At 44.9% G+C, this 19,155-nt stretch overlaps 1 protein-coding gene across 4 annotated transcripts in view; it reads right to left on the bottom strand.

Annotated features, from left to right (window-relative positions):
- IQSEC1 (IQ motif and Sec7 domain ArfGEF 1) overlaps window positions 1–19,155 on the bottom strand; it is a 310,479-nt gene that overhangs the window by 249,730 nt on the left and 41,594 nt on the right. For 2 of the 4 annotated variants that reach the window (XM_038772890.1, XM_038772894.1), the window contains exon 2: window positions 5,872–5,916. The exons of the other annotated variants lie outside the window; for them this stretch is intronic. In XM_038772890.1, the coding sequence (XP_038628818.1) occupies window positions 5,872–5,916 (45 nt within the window). The remainder of the gene's footprint in view (window positions 1–5,871; window positions 5,917–19,155) is intronic. 4 annotated transcript variants of the gene reach the window in all.

The raw sequence follows: 19,155 nt of genomic DNA, 5'->3' as shown, positions 1-19,155 counted from the left end.
ACCAACATTTGAAACTACGCAAGCAAACAAATAACCCTCCCGCCACCCCGCCCAACTCTTCATTTCAAGCCAGTGATTACCGAGTCAGTCACTGCTCATGCTCCCCCTTCCTCCTTACTCCATCTGCCTCACCCTTCTTTCTACTCCTTGTTTTGAACAGTAAGCCAAGGCTCAGACCCCAGTGTACTCACAAAGTGTGTTTGTGACTAAGTGGGTTCCATTCAAAGTCTCATCCCCTGCCCGGTAATTCATTCAAGCTCTTTCCACAGCCTCAAACCGCTCAATTTTCTCAGGCAGGGCAGACAATAGATTCACAAAACTTCCCCTTTAACAAGAGGCTCTGATGAATTGAAAACAAAAATGAATAAAAGTAGCAGATCCCACTCTCTTTCCAGGCTGGCGGAGGGTACATTTTCCAGCCCTTTCTCCTACGTCTATGAAAAAATACTTGGTCTGAGATCCTGTCTGATTCCAGCCCTGCCTTTAGAAGGGACCATTCCTTGACTTTGCTTTGTGAGTGTATGTACTGGTGAATGGATGTGTACGTGGGAAGAAGCTAGAGTTACAATTTGGCAAAGTCCAAGCTAAGCAGAGTGACAGGGACCCGAGCAGGATTGTGTGTTTATAAGCCTAAAATTTCCCCACCAACCATTTTAGAAACCACTTTAGACCTTCCTGGCACTGAGTATGGGAAGAGAAGCCCAGTCTTCTAAAATACACCTTTCCAAACAATCATCTTCAGGTGACAGATTAAATATCTTTTACTTGAAAATAGTTTTCTTCAGTTTCAAGCACTTAGATTGTGAATTTGACGGTTCAATTCGTTATTTCTTTTGACTTCTACAGATTAAGTCATCACCCAAGCCTCAAATGAGACAGTAACACATTCAGTGGGGGGAGATTTGCCCTGGAGAATATTCTTTGCATCTTTCTTAGTCTTTTTTAAGTGGACACAAAACCTAGCTGCACAAGTCCTCAAATGGTAAGCAGCATGGCCTAGTGGAAAGCACACAGGCTTGGGAGTCAGAGGACCTGGGTTCTAATCCCAGCCCCACCACTTACCTGCTGTGTGACCTTGGGCAAGCCACTTCACTTCTCTGTGCCTCAGTTCCCTCATCTGCAAAATGGGGATTCGAAACCTGTTCTCCCTCCTACTTAAAATGTGAGCCCCAAGTGGGACCTGATTATCTTGTATCTACCCCAGTGCTTAGTATAGTCCTTGGAATATAGTAAGTACTTAACAATTATTATTATTACTACTATCAATAGTAATAAAAATAAATCTTAGCAGATGGGAAGCATTTTGAAGCCTTTAATGCAGCCTTGAAAATAAGCAGAGTGATTTACCTGCCTAAGATTGTTGTTTTATTTAACACCTGCCTTCCCTGAGCCCAAGGGGTTGGGGAAGCAGGGGGCACCAGTCTTTGAGTGGCTCTCTTTAAATCTATACATGTGGGTGGGGGAGGCCAGAGCTTGGCCAAACAATTTGAAAAATTCCCATAGTCCTCCCGGAATGTCACCTCCTCCAACTAATCCTTACCTCCCTGGACATGGAATCCCATCAGCCACCAGCCACCTTTAGCACTTGTGTGTACATTATCAGTTGCATTTATGCTTATTGTTCCTGTTTCCACTGTAGAACACAGGGGAAATGGGGAAGAGAATGTGAATGGCTCAGCGCAAACCATTACCACTACTGGAAACACAACTCTTAGAGTTTGTTCCATTGAGTGTAGGATCTACCATTTTCCTTTTCATAAATGGTGTCTGAGCAGTGGTCACCTGACTGGAAAGGGGCTAGTAGTGTACTTACTATATTTTCCCAGACAAAATGTATAAGAGATTCTCTCTCAACAACACTTACAATCATGCAGCAGTCTCACTGATAACAGCATTATTTTCAAATTAAAGTACAATTTGACTGTTGTATTATGCATACCACTAGACTGTAAGCACCTCAAGATTAGGGATCATATCTGCACCTATCTACCTACCTATATGTATGTATATGTGTATACTCCATGTATATTTGTTTATATATATATATATACATATGTGGAGATATGGAGCAGCATGGCTTAGTGGACATGCACCTGTCCTATGGTGTAGAGGATGGAGCATACGCCTGGGAGTCAGAAGGACCTGGGTTGTAAACCCAGCTCTGCCATATGTCTTCTGTGTGACCTTGGGCAAGTCACTTAACTTCTCTGGACCTCAGTGACCTCATCTGTAAAATGGGGATTAAGAGTGTGAACCCCATGTGGGACAGGGACTGTGCCCCATCTGAATGACTTGCATCTATCCCAGTATTTAGAACAGTGCTTGGCACATAGTAAGCACTTGACAAGTATCATTATTATTATTATTGCATGACATAGCTCTCTCTCTCTCTCCTAGAGAGAGAAAAAGGAAGAATTCCTGATTTCTATTTCAGAACCCAAGATCTTATGCTCCATTACTGCCAGAGATCTCTAAAATAAATTTATCTTTTGACAGGTGGCCTGCCTAGTATATAACACTTTCTTGTGGGCAGGGAATGTGTCTATCAACTCTGTTGTATTGTATTTGCCCCCTAGACTGTAAGATCATTGTGGGTGGGGAATGTGTCTGCTTATTGCTATACTGTGCTTTCCCAAATGCTTAGTACAGTGCTCTGCACATAGTAAGTGCTCAATAAATACAGTTGATTGACTGATTAACCGTGCCCTAAAATGACTCCTCCCCCTCGTCCCCCTCTCCATCCCCCCATCTTACCTCCTTCCCTTCCCCACAGCACCTGTATATATGTATATATGTTTGTACATATTTATTACTCTATTTATTTATTTACTTTACTTGTACATATCTATTCTATTGATTTTATTTTGTTAGTATGTTTGGTTTTGTTCTCTGTCTCCCCCTTTTAGACTGTGAGCCCACTGTTGGGTAGGGACTGTCTCTATATGTTGCCAACTTGTTCTTCCCAAGCGCTTAGTACAGTGGTCTGCACACAGTAAGCGCTCAATAAATACGATTGATGATGATGATGACTTGGTTTCTGCCTGCTTTACCCATTACTAAGTCAACAGGGTATGTGCTTAATAGCAGTTATCCAGAAACAATAAGTGATCTTGAAAATGAGGAACAGCAATTACTGTGTCACTGAGTCTTGCCATAAAGACAAGGGAAATGCAGTAATGTGCTGCAATATGTATTCAACTGATTTTCCCTCTTCAAAAAAAAGGCCGAGGTGGAACCAGAGATAGTTGGAGATGGGAGAATGGGAGGCTCAAGGTTGGGTTTTTTTTCATTTCTCTCCCTCAGTGTTTCCTCAGGATGCTTTGGGATGTAGAGGGGTGATCAAGAAGACACTTTGTGAGTCTGGGAAAAATCATATCCACCACAACAGCTAAGGTACTGCCTGCCACAAGCTATGGGAAAACAAACTTTACATTAGTTGATGGAAAAGGGCAGCAGAGGTCTGCTGGTGGGTGAAGAGCAGGCAGCTGGCCAGACATCCTCATAGAGGGGGTTTCAGCTGTCCTTAGCAAACAGCGAAGGGGCCATTCTGTGGGGGTTTTTTTCCCCTGAAATACTCATGGTAGACTTAGCATCCAATTCCCACCCATCCCTTTCCCTCTTTGAAGGTCATCCTGTTGTAGGGAAGGCAGCTAATATAGAGATGAGAGGGTTAAGCGATCAATAAATGCCACACTGATTGATTAGTTGAAGCCTCCTGTCCCATTCATTCATTCAATCGTATTTATTAAGCGCTTACTGTGTGCAGAGTAAATCTCTCACTGGTTTTTCTAGGCATCACCAGGAGGACTGGGGCCTCACTGGGATCTTACGTTTAAAGAGAATCCGCTAGATTACGCACTCATTTAGAGGAAATGAGAAGCAGTGCTGCACAGTGGCAAGAGCATAGTCCTGGGAGTCAGAGGACCTCACAGTCTAACAGTCTTAATCCCCACTTTACAGATGAGGTAACTGAGGCTCAGAGAGGTGAAGTGACTTGCCCAAGGTCACACAGCAGACATGTGGCAGAGCCGGGATTAGAACCTATGACCTCTAACTTCCAAGCCCGGGCTCTTTCCACTGAGCCATGCTGCATCTGGGTTCTTAGCTCAGGTCTGCCAATTGTTTGTTGTGTGGCCTTGGGCAAGTCAATGAACTTCTCTGGGTCTCAGTTTCCTCAAGCACAAAATGCAAATGAAATCTTACTCCCTCCTATTTACACTGCAAGTCCCATGTGGGACAGGGACTGTGTCCAACCAGAGAAACTTGTATCTACCCCAGCGCTTAGAACAGTGCTGGACACAAAGTGTTTAACAAATGCCATAAAATAAAGTGAGTGTGTAAAGGCCTGGGACCTCTGGGGGAGCTGGGATGGATCACCGTATCTTGCAAGTGAGGAAGCTTACTGATGGAGGGCACAGCTTGTTGGAAATACCCCCTCCTTGGCCCTGGCCCTACTCTTCCCCCTAAATAGCCTTCCTTCATACCTGCTAAATGGTCTTTCTTAGCATAGGAGGAAGTTTGGAGCAAATAGAGTAAAACTGCAGATGCCTCCAGGGACATGAAGATAGATAGGAAGGATAAATGTCTTCTGTAAGGATGATGGGCCTTGAAAGGAGGTGGGAAGCTGAGCCACAGGAAGTGGAGCCTTTATGGCACATTCAGGGAACCTCAGTCATTCCTTTTTAGAACTCTCAAAGAGAGCCCCATAAGACCTTAATGAGGGTGTGCTATTTAAAGGCAACCGAAGAGGCAGAGTGTGCAGTTTCAATTAGCCTCTTGTTCAAACAAGGTTAGACACACAGGACCAGCTGTGGAACCCATCTCTCTCCCCACAAAGCAGGCTCCTTCCCCAACCGCCGCCACTTCCCGGCCTTTGTGGAAGGCAGTGATTTGGCCTGGGCTGGGGTCTGGAAGCTTTTAGGATCCTCTGGAGTGGGCAGTGTGATGTGATATGAGCCTCCTAACCTTCTGGACAGGCTGTGTTCACCTTGCAGGAAGTTCAGTCATGAGAGCAGAACTCGGGACCCTGCCAACCTCTTTCCAGTTGATTTCTAGAATGAGCACGAGGCTGTGCTTCTACATAGACTTCCAAAGAGACATCAAGCCAGAGAGAAAGCCATAGAGCCCACTCTTCTTTCTTTCTTCTGTTGGTGGGCACATGTGTTTTTCCAATGCCTAGCCTTGGATCTATTAAATCATCTAGATTGTGTGTGGCCTTGCTTGTCAATGCTAGATTATAATTCCTTTGATGACAGAGGTCTATAGTGCCACCTCAGAGCCTAACATAGCAAGGGGCACCTTGGGTATTTTCCATACACATGGACTAAATGAATTAACTCACAGGGGAAAGTGGGACACCCCACTCCCTCCCTTCGGGAGACAGCAGAGCTTCCGATAGGCTCAGATCAGACAGAAAAGGATAGTTGTCCCTTCAAGTGGGTTGAGCTGGAAGATTAAGTCTGAAATCCTAAGGAATGTGGAAGGAACACAGAGTAAAAGACACAATATCTTAAAGAGGCAGTATCAGATAGGTGGCTTTGGTTATCACTGTTAAGCAAAGCAAACCACTGGCCGAAGCCATTTCTACACGATATCTCAGTCAGGCGTAGCAATGAAAGCGTCTCCTCTAGTCATGCTGACTGCAGGGCTAGGAAATCATTTTTGTCTGCTGCTCAGCTGTTTACATACTGGTGGAGTGGGGTAAGGTGGTGTCCTGGAGTTGTCTCTTGTACCTCTCACCACCTTTCCACCCCCATATCCCACACAAAATTGGGTCAAAATACCATCCAGATTGATGGGACTCTTCCCTGGAGTAACACAAGTTAATAGTACCATAATTCTATTCTAAATGTATCATGTGGGGGACAGTACCTGTAGTGATCAGTTGAGAGGCTGCTTCTGGTTTCCAAAGAGGTCCTGGGGTAGTAGCAAAAGTGAGAAAAGAATTACTAAACATCAACTCGGTTTTCAGATTAGACAAATGATAGGACACTTATTATATATGGCAAACTCACACAGCTAATCAAATGGAAAAAACGTGAAGAGGTTTTCTGGAATGCACTAAGCATGGATAATTTTATCCAATATTTTACATACAAATAACCATGTGCTTTCTCCCTCTCTGAGGGTCAGTTTGAGAGGAAAATCAGTTGATCGAACTTTATTCCATTCCTAGGGATCTTGGAGTGTGCAAGAAATCAATATAAACAAAACCTTGCAAGGCTTTTTGGCTTAGTTATTATGTTAGTTCTGTGGCACTTCAAAAGCCCTGATGGAAAATAGCCGAGGTTCAGAGGGGCCCTGAGTGGACACTAATGAAAATGCCGCACTACTGTGCACCCAGGGGTCTGAGTGTTTTAATAAACATGGTAAGTCAGAGTCTGTACAGAGTGAACCAACAGGCAACAGCCAGTTCCTGGCCCACCTTTAGATTTGAGAACGGGGTTTCCACTTGGAGTTAAAATAGCCTGCATTTCCATAACATTTGTCTTTTATGAACTTCATTCTATTTGACTGGCTCCTTCTCTCCATGTCCTTGGGAAGGAGCCTACTCACTGTAGGGTCAATGTTTCCGAGGGGGAAACTCAGGTCTAGGAAGAAACATGTGACTTGCTCGGGGTAACCACACAAATCAGATGCATAGCCACACCCTCCCAAGGTTTGAGTCCCAGTCCTTTCTTTAGCCCAAGGGCTAGACAGCCTCTCAGGGCTCAGAAGGCTCAAATCCCTGTGGCCTTTAGATTTTTATTGACAGTTGGACCAGTTTTCCCCCAAAGCCACCACAAATAGTAAAGTTGCTGCTCACACATTCTGAGTCCTATTCCCTTCCAGATCTCACTACCCCCACTGGGCAGAGAGTGGAGGACTGGGTGGGGGTGAGATTAGAAGCTCCTGTTCATAACGTGTCCTGTTGAGAACAACAATGACAAAGTGGCCTGGGCACAGGCCAGAAGGCCGAACTCCACTCTCAAATCCTCAGGATGTATCCCCACCTCAAATGATGAGGATTCTGGTTGAGGGGATGGCAGGGAGATGAAATGATCACAGTAAGCCAAACTGTGAGTTCAGAAGAGAAGCTCAATTGGTCAGGAAATCAATCAATCAATCAATCAATGTTTTTTATTGATCACTTACTATGTGCAGAGCATTGTACTAAACACTTGGGAGAGAATGATACAACACAATTAGTGGCTTCATTCATTCATTCAATTATATTTATTGAGTGCTTACGGTGTGCAGAGCACTGTACCAAGCGTTTGGGAGAGTACGATCTAACAATAAGCAGACACAGTCCCTGCCCTCAATGAGTTTACAGTCTAGAGGGGAATTTGCAGTTTAGAGGAGAAATGGGTCAAACTAAGGAGCTCCAGAGTCTCACTTAAATCATTTCTCCTTGTGGAGACAAGAACAGTGTGTCCTCTTCAGCAGTGTGTTTGTTAGGCTGACTATTCAACAGAGCAAACATAGTTTCCGATAATGAAATAGTCTGTGTTATTAACCTCGGTGCTTAGGTGGTTCTCTCAATCTGATAGTCTACTGACTCTTTTTCAACCCCCAGGATTCACCATTCCAGATGATGGGGAAAGGAAACTGCGCCCGGAGATTGGAGATCAGCACAGCTCTGTGTGCACTCACAGTATGCAGGGTGCAGCGAAAGGGATGGTAATGAGCTGATGATTAGCCTCTGGCACTGGCAGCTACAGGGTCTGGGCTGAGTGACATGGAGCATATTGGTACCTTAGGGACCCATGGAGCAATCACAAACAGCAGACCTCATTCTACAGAGCATCTAGTTTGCATAATGCCTCCTTCTCTCTCCCTCATCACCTGCTAAACTCAGCCTGAAAAGAGACCCCAACACTGCCACACTCCATTCATTCATTCATTCAATTCATTCAATCGCATTTGTTGAGCACTTACTGTGTGCAGAGCACTGTATTAAGTGCTTGGAAAGTACAAGTTGGCAACATATAGAGACGGTCCCTACCCAACAACGGGCTCACAGTCTAGAAGGGGGAGACAGACAACAAAACAAAACATGTGGATAGGTTTCAGGTCGTCAGAATAAATAAAAATAAAGCTTGATGCACATTATTAACAAAATAAATAGAATAGTAAATATGTACAATAGTAAATATGTACATATGTAAATATGTACTCCAGACCACAGCACCTTGTTAAATTCTTAACCCCAGACTGTGAGGAGGAGATACCTAAAAGATAGCCACCTGAAGACAGACTAGCCTGATAGCTTTCATTAAGGGGTTTGGAATCTATTTATTACTCTATTTATTTTACTTGTCCATATTTACTATTCGATTTATTTTATTTGGTTAACATGTTTTGTTGTCCATCTCCCCCTTCTAGACTGTGAGCCCACTGTTGGGTAGGGACCGTCTCTAGGTGTGGCCAACTTGGGCTTCCCAAGCGCTTAGTAAGTGCTCAATAAATATGATTGAATAAATGAATGATTGAATGAATGAGGCCTGCTGAGGCCTTAGGGGGCTATGGGGAGGATGTCGGGGGTCCCAGGGGACTGGCTTAGAGCTGATGGGGGCCAGCTCTCCTAATTCTATTTATGTTATTTTGTTAATATGTTTTGTCTTGTTGTCTGTCTCCCCCTTCTAGACTGTGAGCCCGCTGTTGGGTAGGGACCATCTCTATATGTTGCCAACTTGTACTTCCCAAGCGCTTAGTACAGTGCTCTGCACACAGTAAGCGCTCAATAAATACGATTGAATGAATGAATGAATGAATCTGCCGGTTGGGGGAGAGAAGGGGGTGCCATATCTGGCCTGCAAGGGACAGAAGCATTGGAGGTGGGAAGTGCAGGTCTTTGGAAAAAGGGCAAGGTCTTGTTGGTTCCATAATGAGCCCGGGCATATGCCTTGAGTGTTCTGTCTCCAGGATCCTCAGGATTTAAGAGACAAAGGAAAGTTGGGTAGTGGTAAGCCCTGAAGCAACAAGGGAGGGCACAAATGCTGCTCCCCATTCTCTTTGTTGCCCCTTAATCTGCTCCCAGGCAATTGCAAAATAAGGGGCGGGGGAAAGCAGTGCTGCATTTTCAGAGAGAACATACCTAACAGACAGAGTGTGGCCAGCTTGTGGCCAACCCTCCCCTAGGAACTGTAGGAGTCTGACCAAGTGTCCCTCAATTTAACAATGCCTAAAAATGCCCTGATCCCCACCACAGTCAATTTTACACTTAAAGCTGACTCTACTCCATTTGTGTCTCATTCTACTCCTTTAACCCACTGAGGATTTATGTGTTTTAATATTCATTTTAATAGAACTAGCAAATAACTTATAGCTAAAGATCTGAATGCAACTCAGAGCCAGAGCTAAATCTAACCTTAGTGGAATTACATTTACTCTCATAGAGTTAAATGAAAACGACCATTCCAATGCCTAAATATTTATCTGCTTAGTCCCATTTCACAGGAACCAGGGCATCTGGGGGACCTGTGGATTTATTTACAAGACTTCGCCACTGAGAACCATAAACCTTTAAAATGATCCCCTCTGGATAGAGGGATAATGGCAAGGGAATCTGTTCTCTTATTTCTTTCCAAGTTCCAAGGTGGAAGAGCAGCTTGTCTGAAGTTCAAACTCAAAATTTAGAGTCCTCACTATGATTCACAGATACCCAAATGCTCTGATGCCCTACAGAAAAGACACAAGACCACCCTCTTTCTGGGGTTTCCCTTTTTAGGGCAATACCTAACCTGAATGGTCTGGCATATACATCTATGTTTTTAATCATCAAGTCACCCACTGACTGATTAAATCTAATTGCTTTTCTATCTTTTTAACGTACTTGTATAAAGTATGCAGTTCCTTCCAGCTGAAGAAACAGGGCAGTAGTGTTTTACCACCGTTAGCAAACTTTTCCAACCTCTTTTGACCCATTATGTTTTTCCTATTCAAAGGTTTCATAGACCTGCTCTTTGGCAGAAGCTCTTATTTTCCCTAGGAGGCAGTGGGATTTTATATAGATTTACATACACTCATTTGTGTACATCACAGAAAAATGCATATGCACTTTGGGACTGTCCTTTCCCCTCCCACATACAATCCACTGCAGTGTTCCTAGGTGTGTGGAGTTTGATTCTGCCCAATTTCCACATACAGCTGGAATTCCCACTTTAGGGACGCCCCCACCAGTGATCAGAGGGACACTCCCTGGGTAGGGAGGGAGAGACATCATCTCTTTATACTCTCTCTGCCTGCCAGATGGGGCAATAATGGGATGGTTGTCTGGAATTCATCTAAGTCATTTGAGGATGACAGAGTAAGAGATAGAGATCCGGCTCCGAGGCCCCATCTCCATCTTCTGCCCTTTGGGGTTAGAGCTAGCTCTGACTCTGTCTGATTAGTTGTATGATCTTGGGTAAATTACTCACCCTTTCTGTGCCTCAGCACTAACATCTGCCCATTCCAAGGGTCATGTGTAAGCTTGTGAGATGAAAGAAAATACATGAGCAGAAGTACTATTCATTTCAAATGCTGGGGGGATGGGGAGTGTCTCGGAGAGAGGTGAGCTTCCTGTGCTGCTCAGGTGCAAGCTTACTGCTCAGGGCAGACTGGGAAGTAACTCTGAAAGCTTCACGGTCTATCACTGGCAAGCACAATAAAAATAATAATAAAAATAATATTTGTTAAGCACTTACTCTGTGCCAGGCACTGTGCTAAGTGTTGGAGTAGAGACAAGTTAAACAAGTCAAGCACCGTCCCTGTCCCAGATGGGGCTCACAGTCTAAGCAGGATGGAGAACAGGTATTGAATCCCCAGTGAATCATTCAGTCACATCTCCCTACTCCTCAAGAACCTCCAGTGATGATGATGATGATGATGGTATTTGTTAAGCACTTACTATGTGCCAAGCACTGTTCTAAGCACTGAGTAGATACAAGATAATCAGGTTGTCCCACGTGGGGCTCACAGGCTTCATCCCCATTTTACAGATGAGGTAACTGAGGCACAGAGAAGTGAAGTGACTTGCCCAAAGTCACACAGCTAAGTGGCAAAAGCGGAATTAGAACCCACGACCTCTGACTCCCAAGCCCGTGCTCTTTCCACTAAGCCATGCTGCTTATCCACCTCTGCATCAACAGAAATTCTTTACCATTGGCTTTAAAGCTGTCAATCACCTTTCCCCTCCTACTTACCTCGCTGATTTCCTACTACAACCTGGCCCACATACTTTGCTCCTCTAATGCTAACCTACTCACTGTACCTTGACTTCTATCTATCTCGCTGCTGACCTATCGCCCACATCCTGTCTCTGTCCTGGAACTCCCTCCCCAACCAATTATGCCAGACCACCAATGTCCCCACCTTCAAAGCCTTATTAAGGTCACATCTCCTCCAGAGGCCATCTCCAACTAAGCCCTCTTTTCCCAACTCCCTCTCCCTTCTGTGTCTCCTATGCATTTGAATTTGACCTTCCTTAAAGTGCTCCCCATGCCCCCCTTCCCGGTCCGCACCTGACTGACACTCCCCCCCCTCCCCCGGGAAAAAGGCTCTTGTTATCACCAAGTTACATTAACGACAACTTCATTCACACCTACTCAGCCCTCCCATGCCATTTGGCTGTTCACTCCTCTCCCCGGGTATCTCTGCTCCCTGACCCCCCTTAACAGGTTCACCCTACTCCAGCACATAATAGTTTGTATCTGCTCTCTGTGACATCATTATCTGCCAATTTTATTATTGCCATAGCATGTTAATCATTAACTACCCCCTGCGATGCCATCGCCTATTTATATCATTGCTACCGTTTTATCGCTTGTACATCTCAATTGTTAACCTCCCGCTCTACTGTCACTCGCCCTGCTGACCTCACCATGAACTTTCAATTCCCTTGCTCCCAACTGCCATTCCCACTCCTCACCTTCCCCTTCCCCTCTCCCACCAAGACCACTCCCCCTCACCCCCTACCAAGGATGCCTCTGTACCAGCACCAATGCTCTAGTCCTCCCTCTCAGCCCCCTCCCTCCCCTCCTCCCCGCCCCCACCCCATCCCAGTTCTCCTTTCCCATCGGCACCCCTCTTCCCACTCTACCCGCCTAGGCCCCCGCCAACTCATCCCAATCCAAACCCTCCCCTCCCCTCCCTCAACAGCTACTGCCAAGTGTGGACTCTGGAACCCCCGCTCCGTTATAAGTAAGATCCCTTTCATCCTGGACCTATTCCTTTCCAGCTCTCTACTCCTCCTTGCCCGAACTGAAACATGGCTGTCTCCGGACGACACAGTCTCTTCTGCTGCTCTCTCCAGTGGAGGCCTCTTCTTCTCCCACTCCCCCAGACTCACCGGAAAAGGAGGAGGTGTCGGTTTCCTTCTCACCCCCCAATGTCACTTTCGCACTATCCCTCCTCCCCCTTCCCTTTCATTCCCTCCCTCTGGTGTGAAGCGCAGCGCTCGCTACTCAGCAGGGTGCTGATGTTCACCACCTCCCACCATATTGCTTTGGGAAGGTTGGCTTCTTCTGAGTAAGCCCACAGTGAGAGCGGGGGAGGTAGGGGGAGGGGGGAGGAGGGAAGGTACATGTTGAAGGGAGGGTACATGTTGGAGGAAATGAAGGGAAGTGGTGCCAAGTCAGCTTCATATTGCCGGTAGTTCTGGTTGACTGACTCTGCCCACCTCGATCGTCTCTGAGGCGATGTAAGCTTTTAATGGCATTGTTCATCATGGCCAAATGCTCCAGGGGAGAAGAGGAGGATTTGCAGAGCAAAGAAACAACAGAGGCTCTTCTTCTAGCTGCTGGAAAGATCCCAGGAAAGTAGACCCCTCAGCCTGGCGTGGCCTGCCAGAGAATAGGGTATCTATCCCCTGCCTCCAAGCAGGATGAAAACTAACCAAATCCAGGTAGGTGATAGTCAGGACTTTTCTTAGTCATTTCCTGATAAGGAGAACCCCCCTTCTCCCACCACCCATACCTTTGGTGACAGTTTCAATGTTTAACCTCCATCATGCTTGGGTGTTTAATCCATTCCTGGGGTGGCCATTTAAGCTCATATACTATTGCGCTGTTCTAAGTGGGGCTGGAGAACAGCTGTTCATCACCCTTTGAGTACTAAGCCTTAATAGGGTTGGAAACCATTTTTAAATCTGCCTTTCAGCTTTCCCTTCTCCAAGCTAAACAACCGCAGACCCTTTCTCTTGTCATGGGTCTTTTTTCCCAACCTTTTGGTTTGTTTCACTCCTTCACCTGTAGCAAAGGTAGGAGCCACTGAAATGCATAATACAATGGAAGGCTACAAACAAGACCAGGCTTGCCTCCCCTAACCCCACCAACAAAATGGAGTCCAGCTCACAGAAGAGAGCTGACAGAATCTAAGGGCTATTTGAGATTACATGACACGGACTTAATGAAAGGCAACACCATGCTACTTTACAGAAGAGGAAGACTTTACATTAAACACAGAGAGGTGCTAAATGGAGATTTGCTGCTGTCAGAGCAGATGAATCGATATTTACCCAATACATAAAAACACTGAAAGAGTTGCTTGGGGGAATTTGTGCCTATGGAAACCCTGCCTATAGTGACAAGAGCAACGTTTCAAACTGCTTTTGTGCACTACTTTCAATAAGCTGCAATGCCACATACTGGGCAAATTTATCCCTTTTGCTCTCATCCACCTGGCTCCAATTTGGGTGAGGCCTGAGAAGTGGAATGATTTGCTATGCTAGGGCTTTTCCATTTAACACTGGAGCCATTTTGCTAAGACGGGAACAATGATACCAGTCAAACAGGAGCTCAGTCTTCAAAGACTCATTATTGAGAAATAACCCTGACAACCCATCTTCTTCACTCCTGCCTTTGGGGGTGAGGAGGTTGTGTTGATTGGGCCATAATGTGGGGCTAGGAGTTTGTAAAGTCGAGCCAAGCCTCAGACCACCCAGCTCCCATTCTGGGAACCTGCCAGCTTGTCTGGTCACTCAGGGACATGGGCTTCAAGGCATCTTTCAACCAACATCCTGACCACAAAGATAAATACTCCAAGGCCAGAGAGTGAGTGTGCCTTCATGTCTCTAACAAGCTCATTATCAATCCCCGTCCAATTACTTTGCATTCTGGTGTAAGGAAAACATATACTGTACAACAAAAAAACTCCGAGTTGGAGTTTATTTCTGCATCCTGACTGTAGGTAATGCTTTGCTTTCAAGAGGAAAATGATCTCAATGCCATTTTTCCCCTCCTTCCCATCTGCAGAAGCAGATAGTTTCTCCCATATGTGTGGCTAAAATTTGAACAATCCTAGTAAAAAGCTTGATAAGGAAGAGATGAAATATTTAAGCCTGGGTTCCGGGACTCTCTCCCAGTCTTATCCCTCTCCCTTGGTTGAAGGGCAAGCTCTGAGTGGACATAAAACAAAAACAAAGATTTCAGTCACTATAGAACCATGAGGAAAAGCCACACAACTTTCCTTTAGCATTGAAATGTTGTTCCTTCTCCCGCCTTGGCAACCTAGGGCCCCTGCTTGGATTCATTTTCAATTTTCAAGTTGACAACAAATTCACTCAAGATGGGAAAGGAAGGCTTTCTCTTGAAAAGCTGGAAATTCGATAGAGAGCTAATGTTAGGATCTCTCCCTATGGCTGAGACACTATTTCTTGCTGAGGTCTCAGTTTAAAAGCTCCTGGGGAGAGGGCTCAAGTGGTCTTTGTGGGTGTGCACACGCACACACTCACACACACAAACACACACACACAAAACTATCCACATCTACAGAGCCCTTTATCTGTGTTTGCAGATATGGCTGAAGTGACTTATGATCAGATGTCTCTCCTCTCATGTTTTACCCAATATGTGTCCAGGGCCATAATGATGAGGGGCCCAGAGGAACTGGAGGGGAAGGAGGATGGAGAAAAGATAGAGAAAAAAGCAGGGAAGAAGTGAGAGTTGTCAATTCCTTCAGTGTACACTATACACTATACAAACATTGGGAAAACATAAGCTCAGAATGGTTTCCAAGAAAAGATAAACAATGGGGTGTGAAAACAGAATGATGCTTTCACTTCTGTTGTCCAACAGACCACAGTCTGAGACAGAAAAGTATGCCTCAAACCCCTTCCACAGTGTCCAGTCCTGGCGGGCCAGGGGTCCACTCTGAGCCAGCGGAGTACTGGATGTCTAGCCAGGGCCTGGTTCAACCCCAGGAGGAGAGGCACTGGCAAGTAAGTTAGTACCAGGACCAATCCAGTGATCTAGTCTTGCTGGCAAGCAGGCCTCGGATGGCTCTAGGGTTCTCAAATTAAACTGAACCATCTGGATGGGTCCCAGAACATCCTGGACTCCCAGGAATCTTCTCCTTTGGGAATGACCCAGGGTTGGGCCAGACTTCTGACCGCCTTGGTCCATGTTCTCTAGCCTGGGGAAGGTTTTTGGAATGAGAGTGAACCTTGGACAGCAGCTCTGGCAGGATTCTTGCTGATGTTTGAAGGGAAAGACATCTCCTGCAGCGGGTTTGCAGCATCATGGATCCCTGGGAAATCCTTGAAGGGAATGACAGTTCCTCCCTAAGAGAGTCACGCTGGTATTTGTTCTGCTTTCAAACACTATCTTCCCATCACTCTGACACGGACCCCCAAACAAATCCTCATCATCGTGATTAAGTGGTCCCTAAGGCCATACTGCTGGGGGGAAAAGACCACATTTGTCGCCGCAGTGAAACCCACTACCCCCCGAGCCATTTGTGGTGAAAGCTTGCTGTATTTATTTCACTGCAGACATACAGCAGATCACTTGCCTGGAGCCAAATCCTATTTCCAGCTTGAGCACACCATCTGCCCTGATATTTTCTCAACTTACCAACTATAAACACACAGCTCACCTTTTTGTGGCTCCAGGGGAGATCAGGAGAAAGAAAAAAAAATCGTGGTTGTAGCGCTTCATCAATTGTAGCTCATTTAATTTACCGATAGTAAAGGCTTCCTTTTGAAGCACTTAATTTTTCATGAAGCAAGCAAATCAGCACTAGCCCTAATGCAATCTGGAGATGGAAGTGGCTGCACACACATTGTTGGATAGTGAGCTTCAACCTTCCTCATTGGTAGTGAATACTAAATAACGATACTCTTCTTCTCTCTTAGTTTTCATGTTTAGATGAAGTCTGGCAACTGAAACAGAACTCAGTTCTCGGGTTGGGGGGTGTCAAATATTGAAGCAGCCCATCTTCCCCCAAACTTCCTCAACAAATCTTCCTCAAAAATATAGTGAGTCATTTACTCCTGATCACGTCCTCCTCTTTTGTGTTTACACGTTTTTGTTTCTTTTCTGTAATGAATTCTAACTTGCACTGGCTCCATCTTTGCTTTTCCATGCAGCCTGTAGAGGACAATATAACACAAAAGTGACTGCACTAATGAAATGAAGATGAAAGGGGGATGCGAAGTCAGGGAGACAGAAGCACAGTCTGTCTCCTGCAACTCCGTTATGCTATCTCTTTAGAGGTCCAAACAATTTTCTTCTGCCTGTATCCTCTAAAAATGTCATTAGGAAATCGAGGAGATATTTCGATGGGATCACATATAGCAGATCTTCAGTCACTAAAATGCAGATGACTGTCGACAACAATGGAAACTAACTTTGACACCAAGCATAAGAATATATAACAAGCAATGTCCCTACACTCTTTCAGTTCTACAGTGGTGCTAATATTACCAGCAATAAAATGTGCCAGTTCAAATACTATCATTTTCTAAGTGCAATTTACAAAAGGATCCACTTTTCCAATGTTTTTCTTCCTTCTCCCAGTCAATTCCCCTTCTGCTCTTCTGAGTTTAGAGAATGCAAGCATCTGCTTGCTTTTGCCCAGACACCTACATCCCATGGAATGAGGCATAAAGGGAACTATGAAGAGGAGACAGAAAGAATATGCTCAATGTTTTTAAGTGGAAAGAGCCCAGGCATGGGAGTCTGAGGACCTGGGTTCTTAACCTTGCTCCACCTTACGTGGCTCAGTGGAAAAAGCATAGGCTGTGGAGTCAGAGGTCATGGGTTCAAATCCCAGCTCTACCAATTGTCAGCTGTGTGACTTTGGGCAAGTCACTTAACTTCTCTGTGCCTCAGTTACCTCATCTGTAAAATAGGGATTAAGATTGTGAGCCCCCCATGGGACAACTTGATCACCTTGTAACCTCCCCAGTGCTTAGAACAGTGCATTGCACATAGTAAGTGCTTAATAAATGCCATCATCATCATCATCTTGGGCACGTCATTTCATTTCTCTGTGCCTCAGTTCCCTCAACTGCACAATGGGGATTGAGTATCTGTTCTCCCTCCTATTTAGAATGTGAGACCATGTGAGACCTGATTATTTTGTATTTACCCCCAATATTTAGCACAGTGCTTGGCACATACTCAGAGTTTAACAAATACCACAATTCTTCTTATTATTATTAGCATTATTAAGCAAGCCAGTCCTTATTTTCATTCCTGCTGCATCATACTCAGCACAGCCCCCAAACACCCAGCAGTCCTCCACCAAACCAAGAGCACTTCCCCTTTAGCCATTATGTAAACTCACACTAAACCTAAAGAAATAGAGTAGTATGAGAAAGCTTTTTCAATGGACCTTCGTAGACCACTGGTTAAAGATTGGTTTTGGGGTTGCCTCTCAATACCATAGCAAGAATAGCATTACAATTGATTAATACAAGATAGAGACACTCATTAAACACAGAACCTCTGCCAACTCTGGGTTAGTTCACTTTTTGATTTGGTTACCAATTGTTTAGATTTTAACAAGGGGATTCGAATTTTGATAGCAGCAAAATCTTTTTCTGGAAAGAACAGCATTGCACATGGTATACCAATCAGGAAAGCATAAAGGTTTTGAGTGTGTGTGGAAAATCAAGGGGCATGTTTGCCCCCAATAACATAAAGGGCAGGGCACTGCAAAAAGAAAACGAGATCAAAGGCAATCATTTGGGCCAGTTACTTTGCCTCAAAACAAAGGCAAGAGGTATGGAGCCCCCAGAATGTGGGAGTCCAATTGACTGAGAGTTTCCTTTAATCCTGCCCCAACACTATTTCAATAATGCTCTCCCTCCCTCCCCCCACCCTGCATAAAAACCCTCCTGGTGTCTGCAACTTTATCACAAAAAACTCTTATTCAGAAGATTGGGCTTTAACCCCTACAGTGAAAATCCATTACCTTGCCCTTGCAAAAGTGATCATTATTGAGAAGTAATGTCTCATTCTGCTAACAATACAAGGTCCTTAACCCAAGCTATCTTTCTGCATTTAGAAAGATGTCTTATGTAAATGCAATATTAAACTACCTCATTTTTGGTCTTTGGACAGCCTTACCTGAGTGGTGAGGAATCTGAATATCTGCTCCTTTAGCTATGCTGTTCTGCCACTCATTGCATTTACTGTTACTCCTGCCTTCTTATCTTGCTTTGCTGTTTTTATAATTTCAATCTTTCCTTATCAATCAATCAATCAATCCCTCTCCCTCCCTCCCACTTCTCCCCCTTACCATTCTTAGCTTTTTAGCCTGTGTTGATCAGGGACTCTGTTTAAATGATCATCTTTGTATCTTACTAGACTGTAAGCTCTAGTCTGAAGACTGTAAGCTCACTGTGGGTAGGGTACATTTCTACCAACTCTGTTGTACTGTACTCTCCCAAGTGCTAAGTACAGTGCTCTGCACACAGTAAGTGCTCAATAAATACCACTGATTGATCGATTACACCAGCGCTTCATTCAGTGCTTGGCACCTAGTAGTTGTAGTAGTAGTAATAATAGCAGTTATATTCATTGAGTCCCCAGTTGGTTGTGGTACACTATACTAAGCACTTGGGAAGTACAGGGTAATGAAATGACAAATTCCCTGTCCAAAAGGAGCTGCCACTCTAATGGGGGAGACGGACATAAAAATAGTGACAACTAGAGTGTTCAAAATAAGTAACAGCGTAGACGTATAAACATGAGGGCTAAGAGGACGAGGGGGTAAATATGTTTCTGAATGCTAGGATTGGCTGAAGGGATGATATGGCTCAGAATGTTGAGAAATTCATGAGGGCATTGGTAGAGGAGCTTGTTGGAGGAGGTGGGATATGAGGACGGCATTGACTATGGAGAGGAAGGGAGTCTCAAGCCGGGGGAACAGTGTGACTGAGGGGACGTAAGTGGGAGAGTCGAG

This window comes from Tachyglossus aculeatus, chromosome X1 (assembly GCF_015852505.1).
Source record: "Tachyglossus aculeatus isolate mTacAcu1 chromosome X1, mTacAcu1.pri, whole genome shotgun sequence".
Taxonomy (NCBI): Eukaryota; Metazoa; Chordata; class Mammalia; order Monotremata; family Tachyglossidae; genus Tachyglossus; species Tachyglossus aculeatus.
This window is presented reverse-complemented; position numbering and strand designations above follow the sequence as displayed.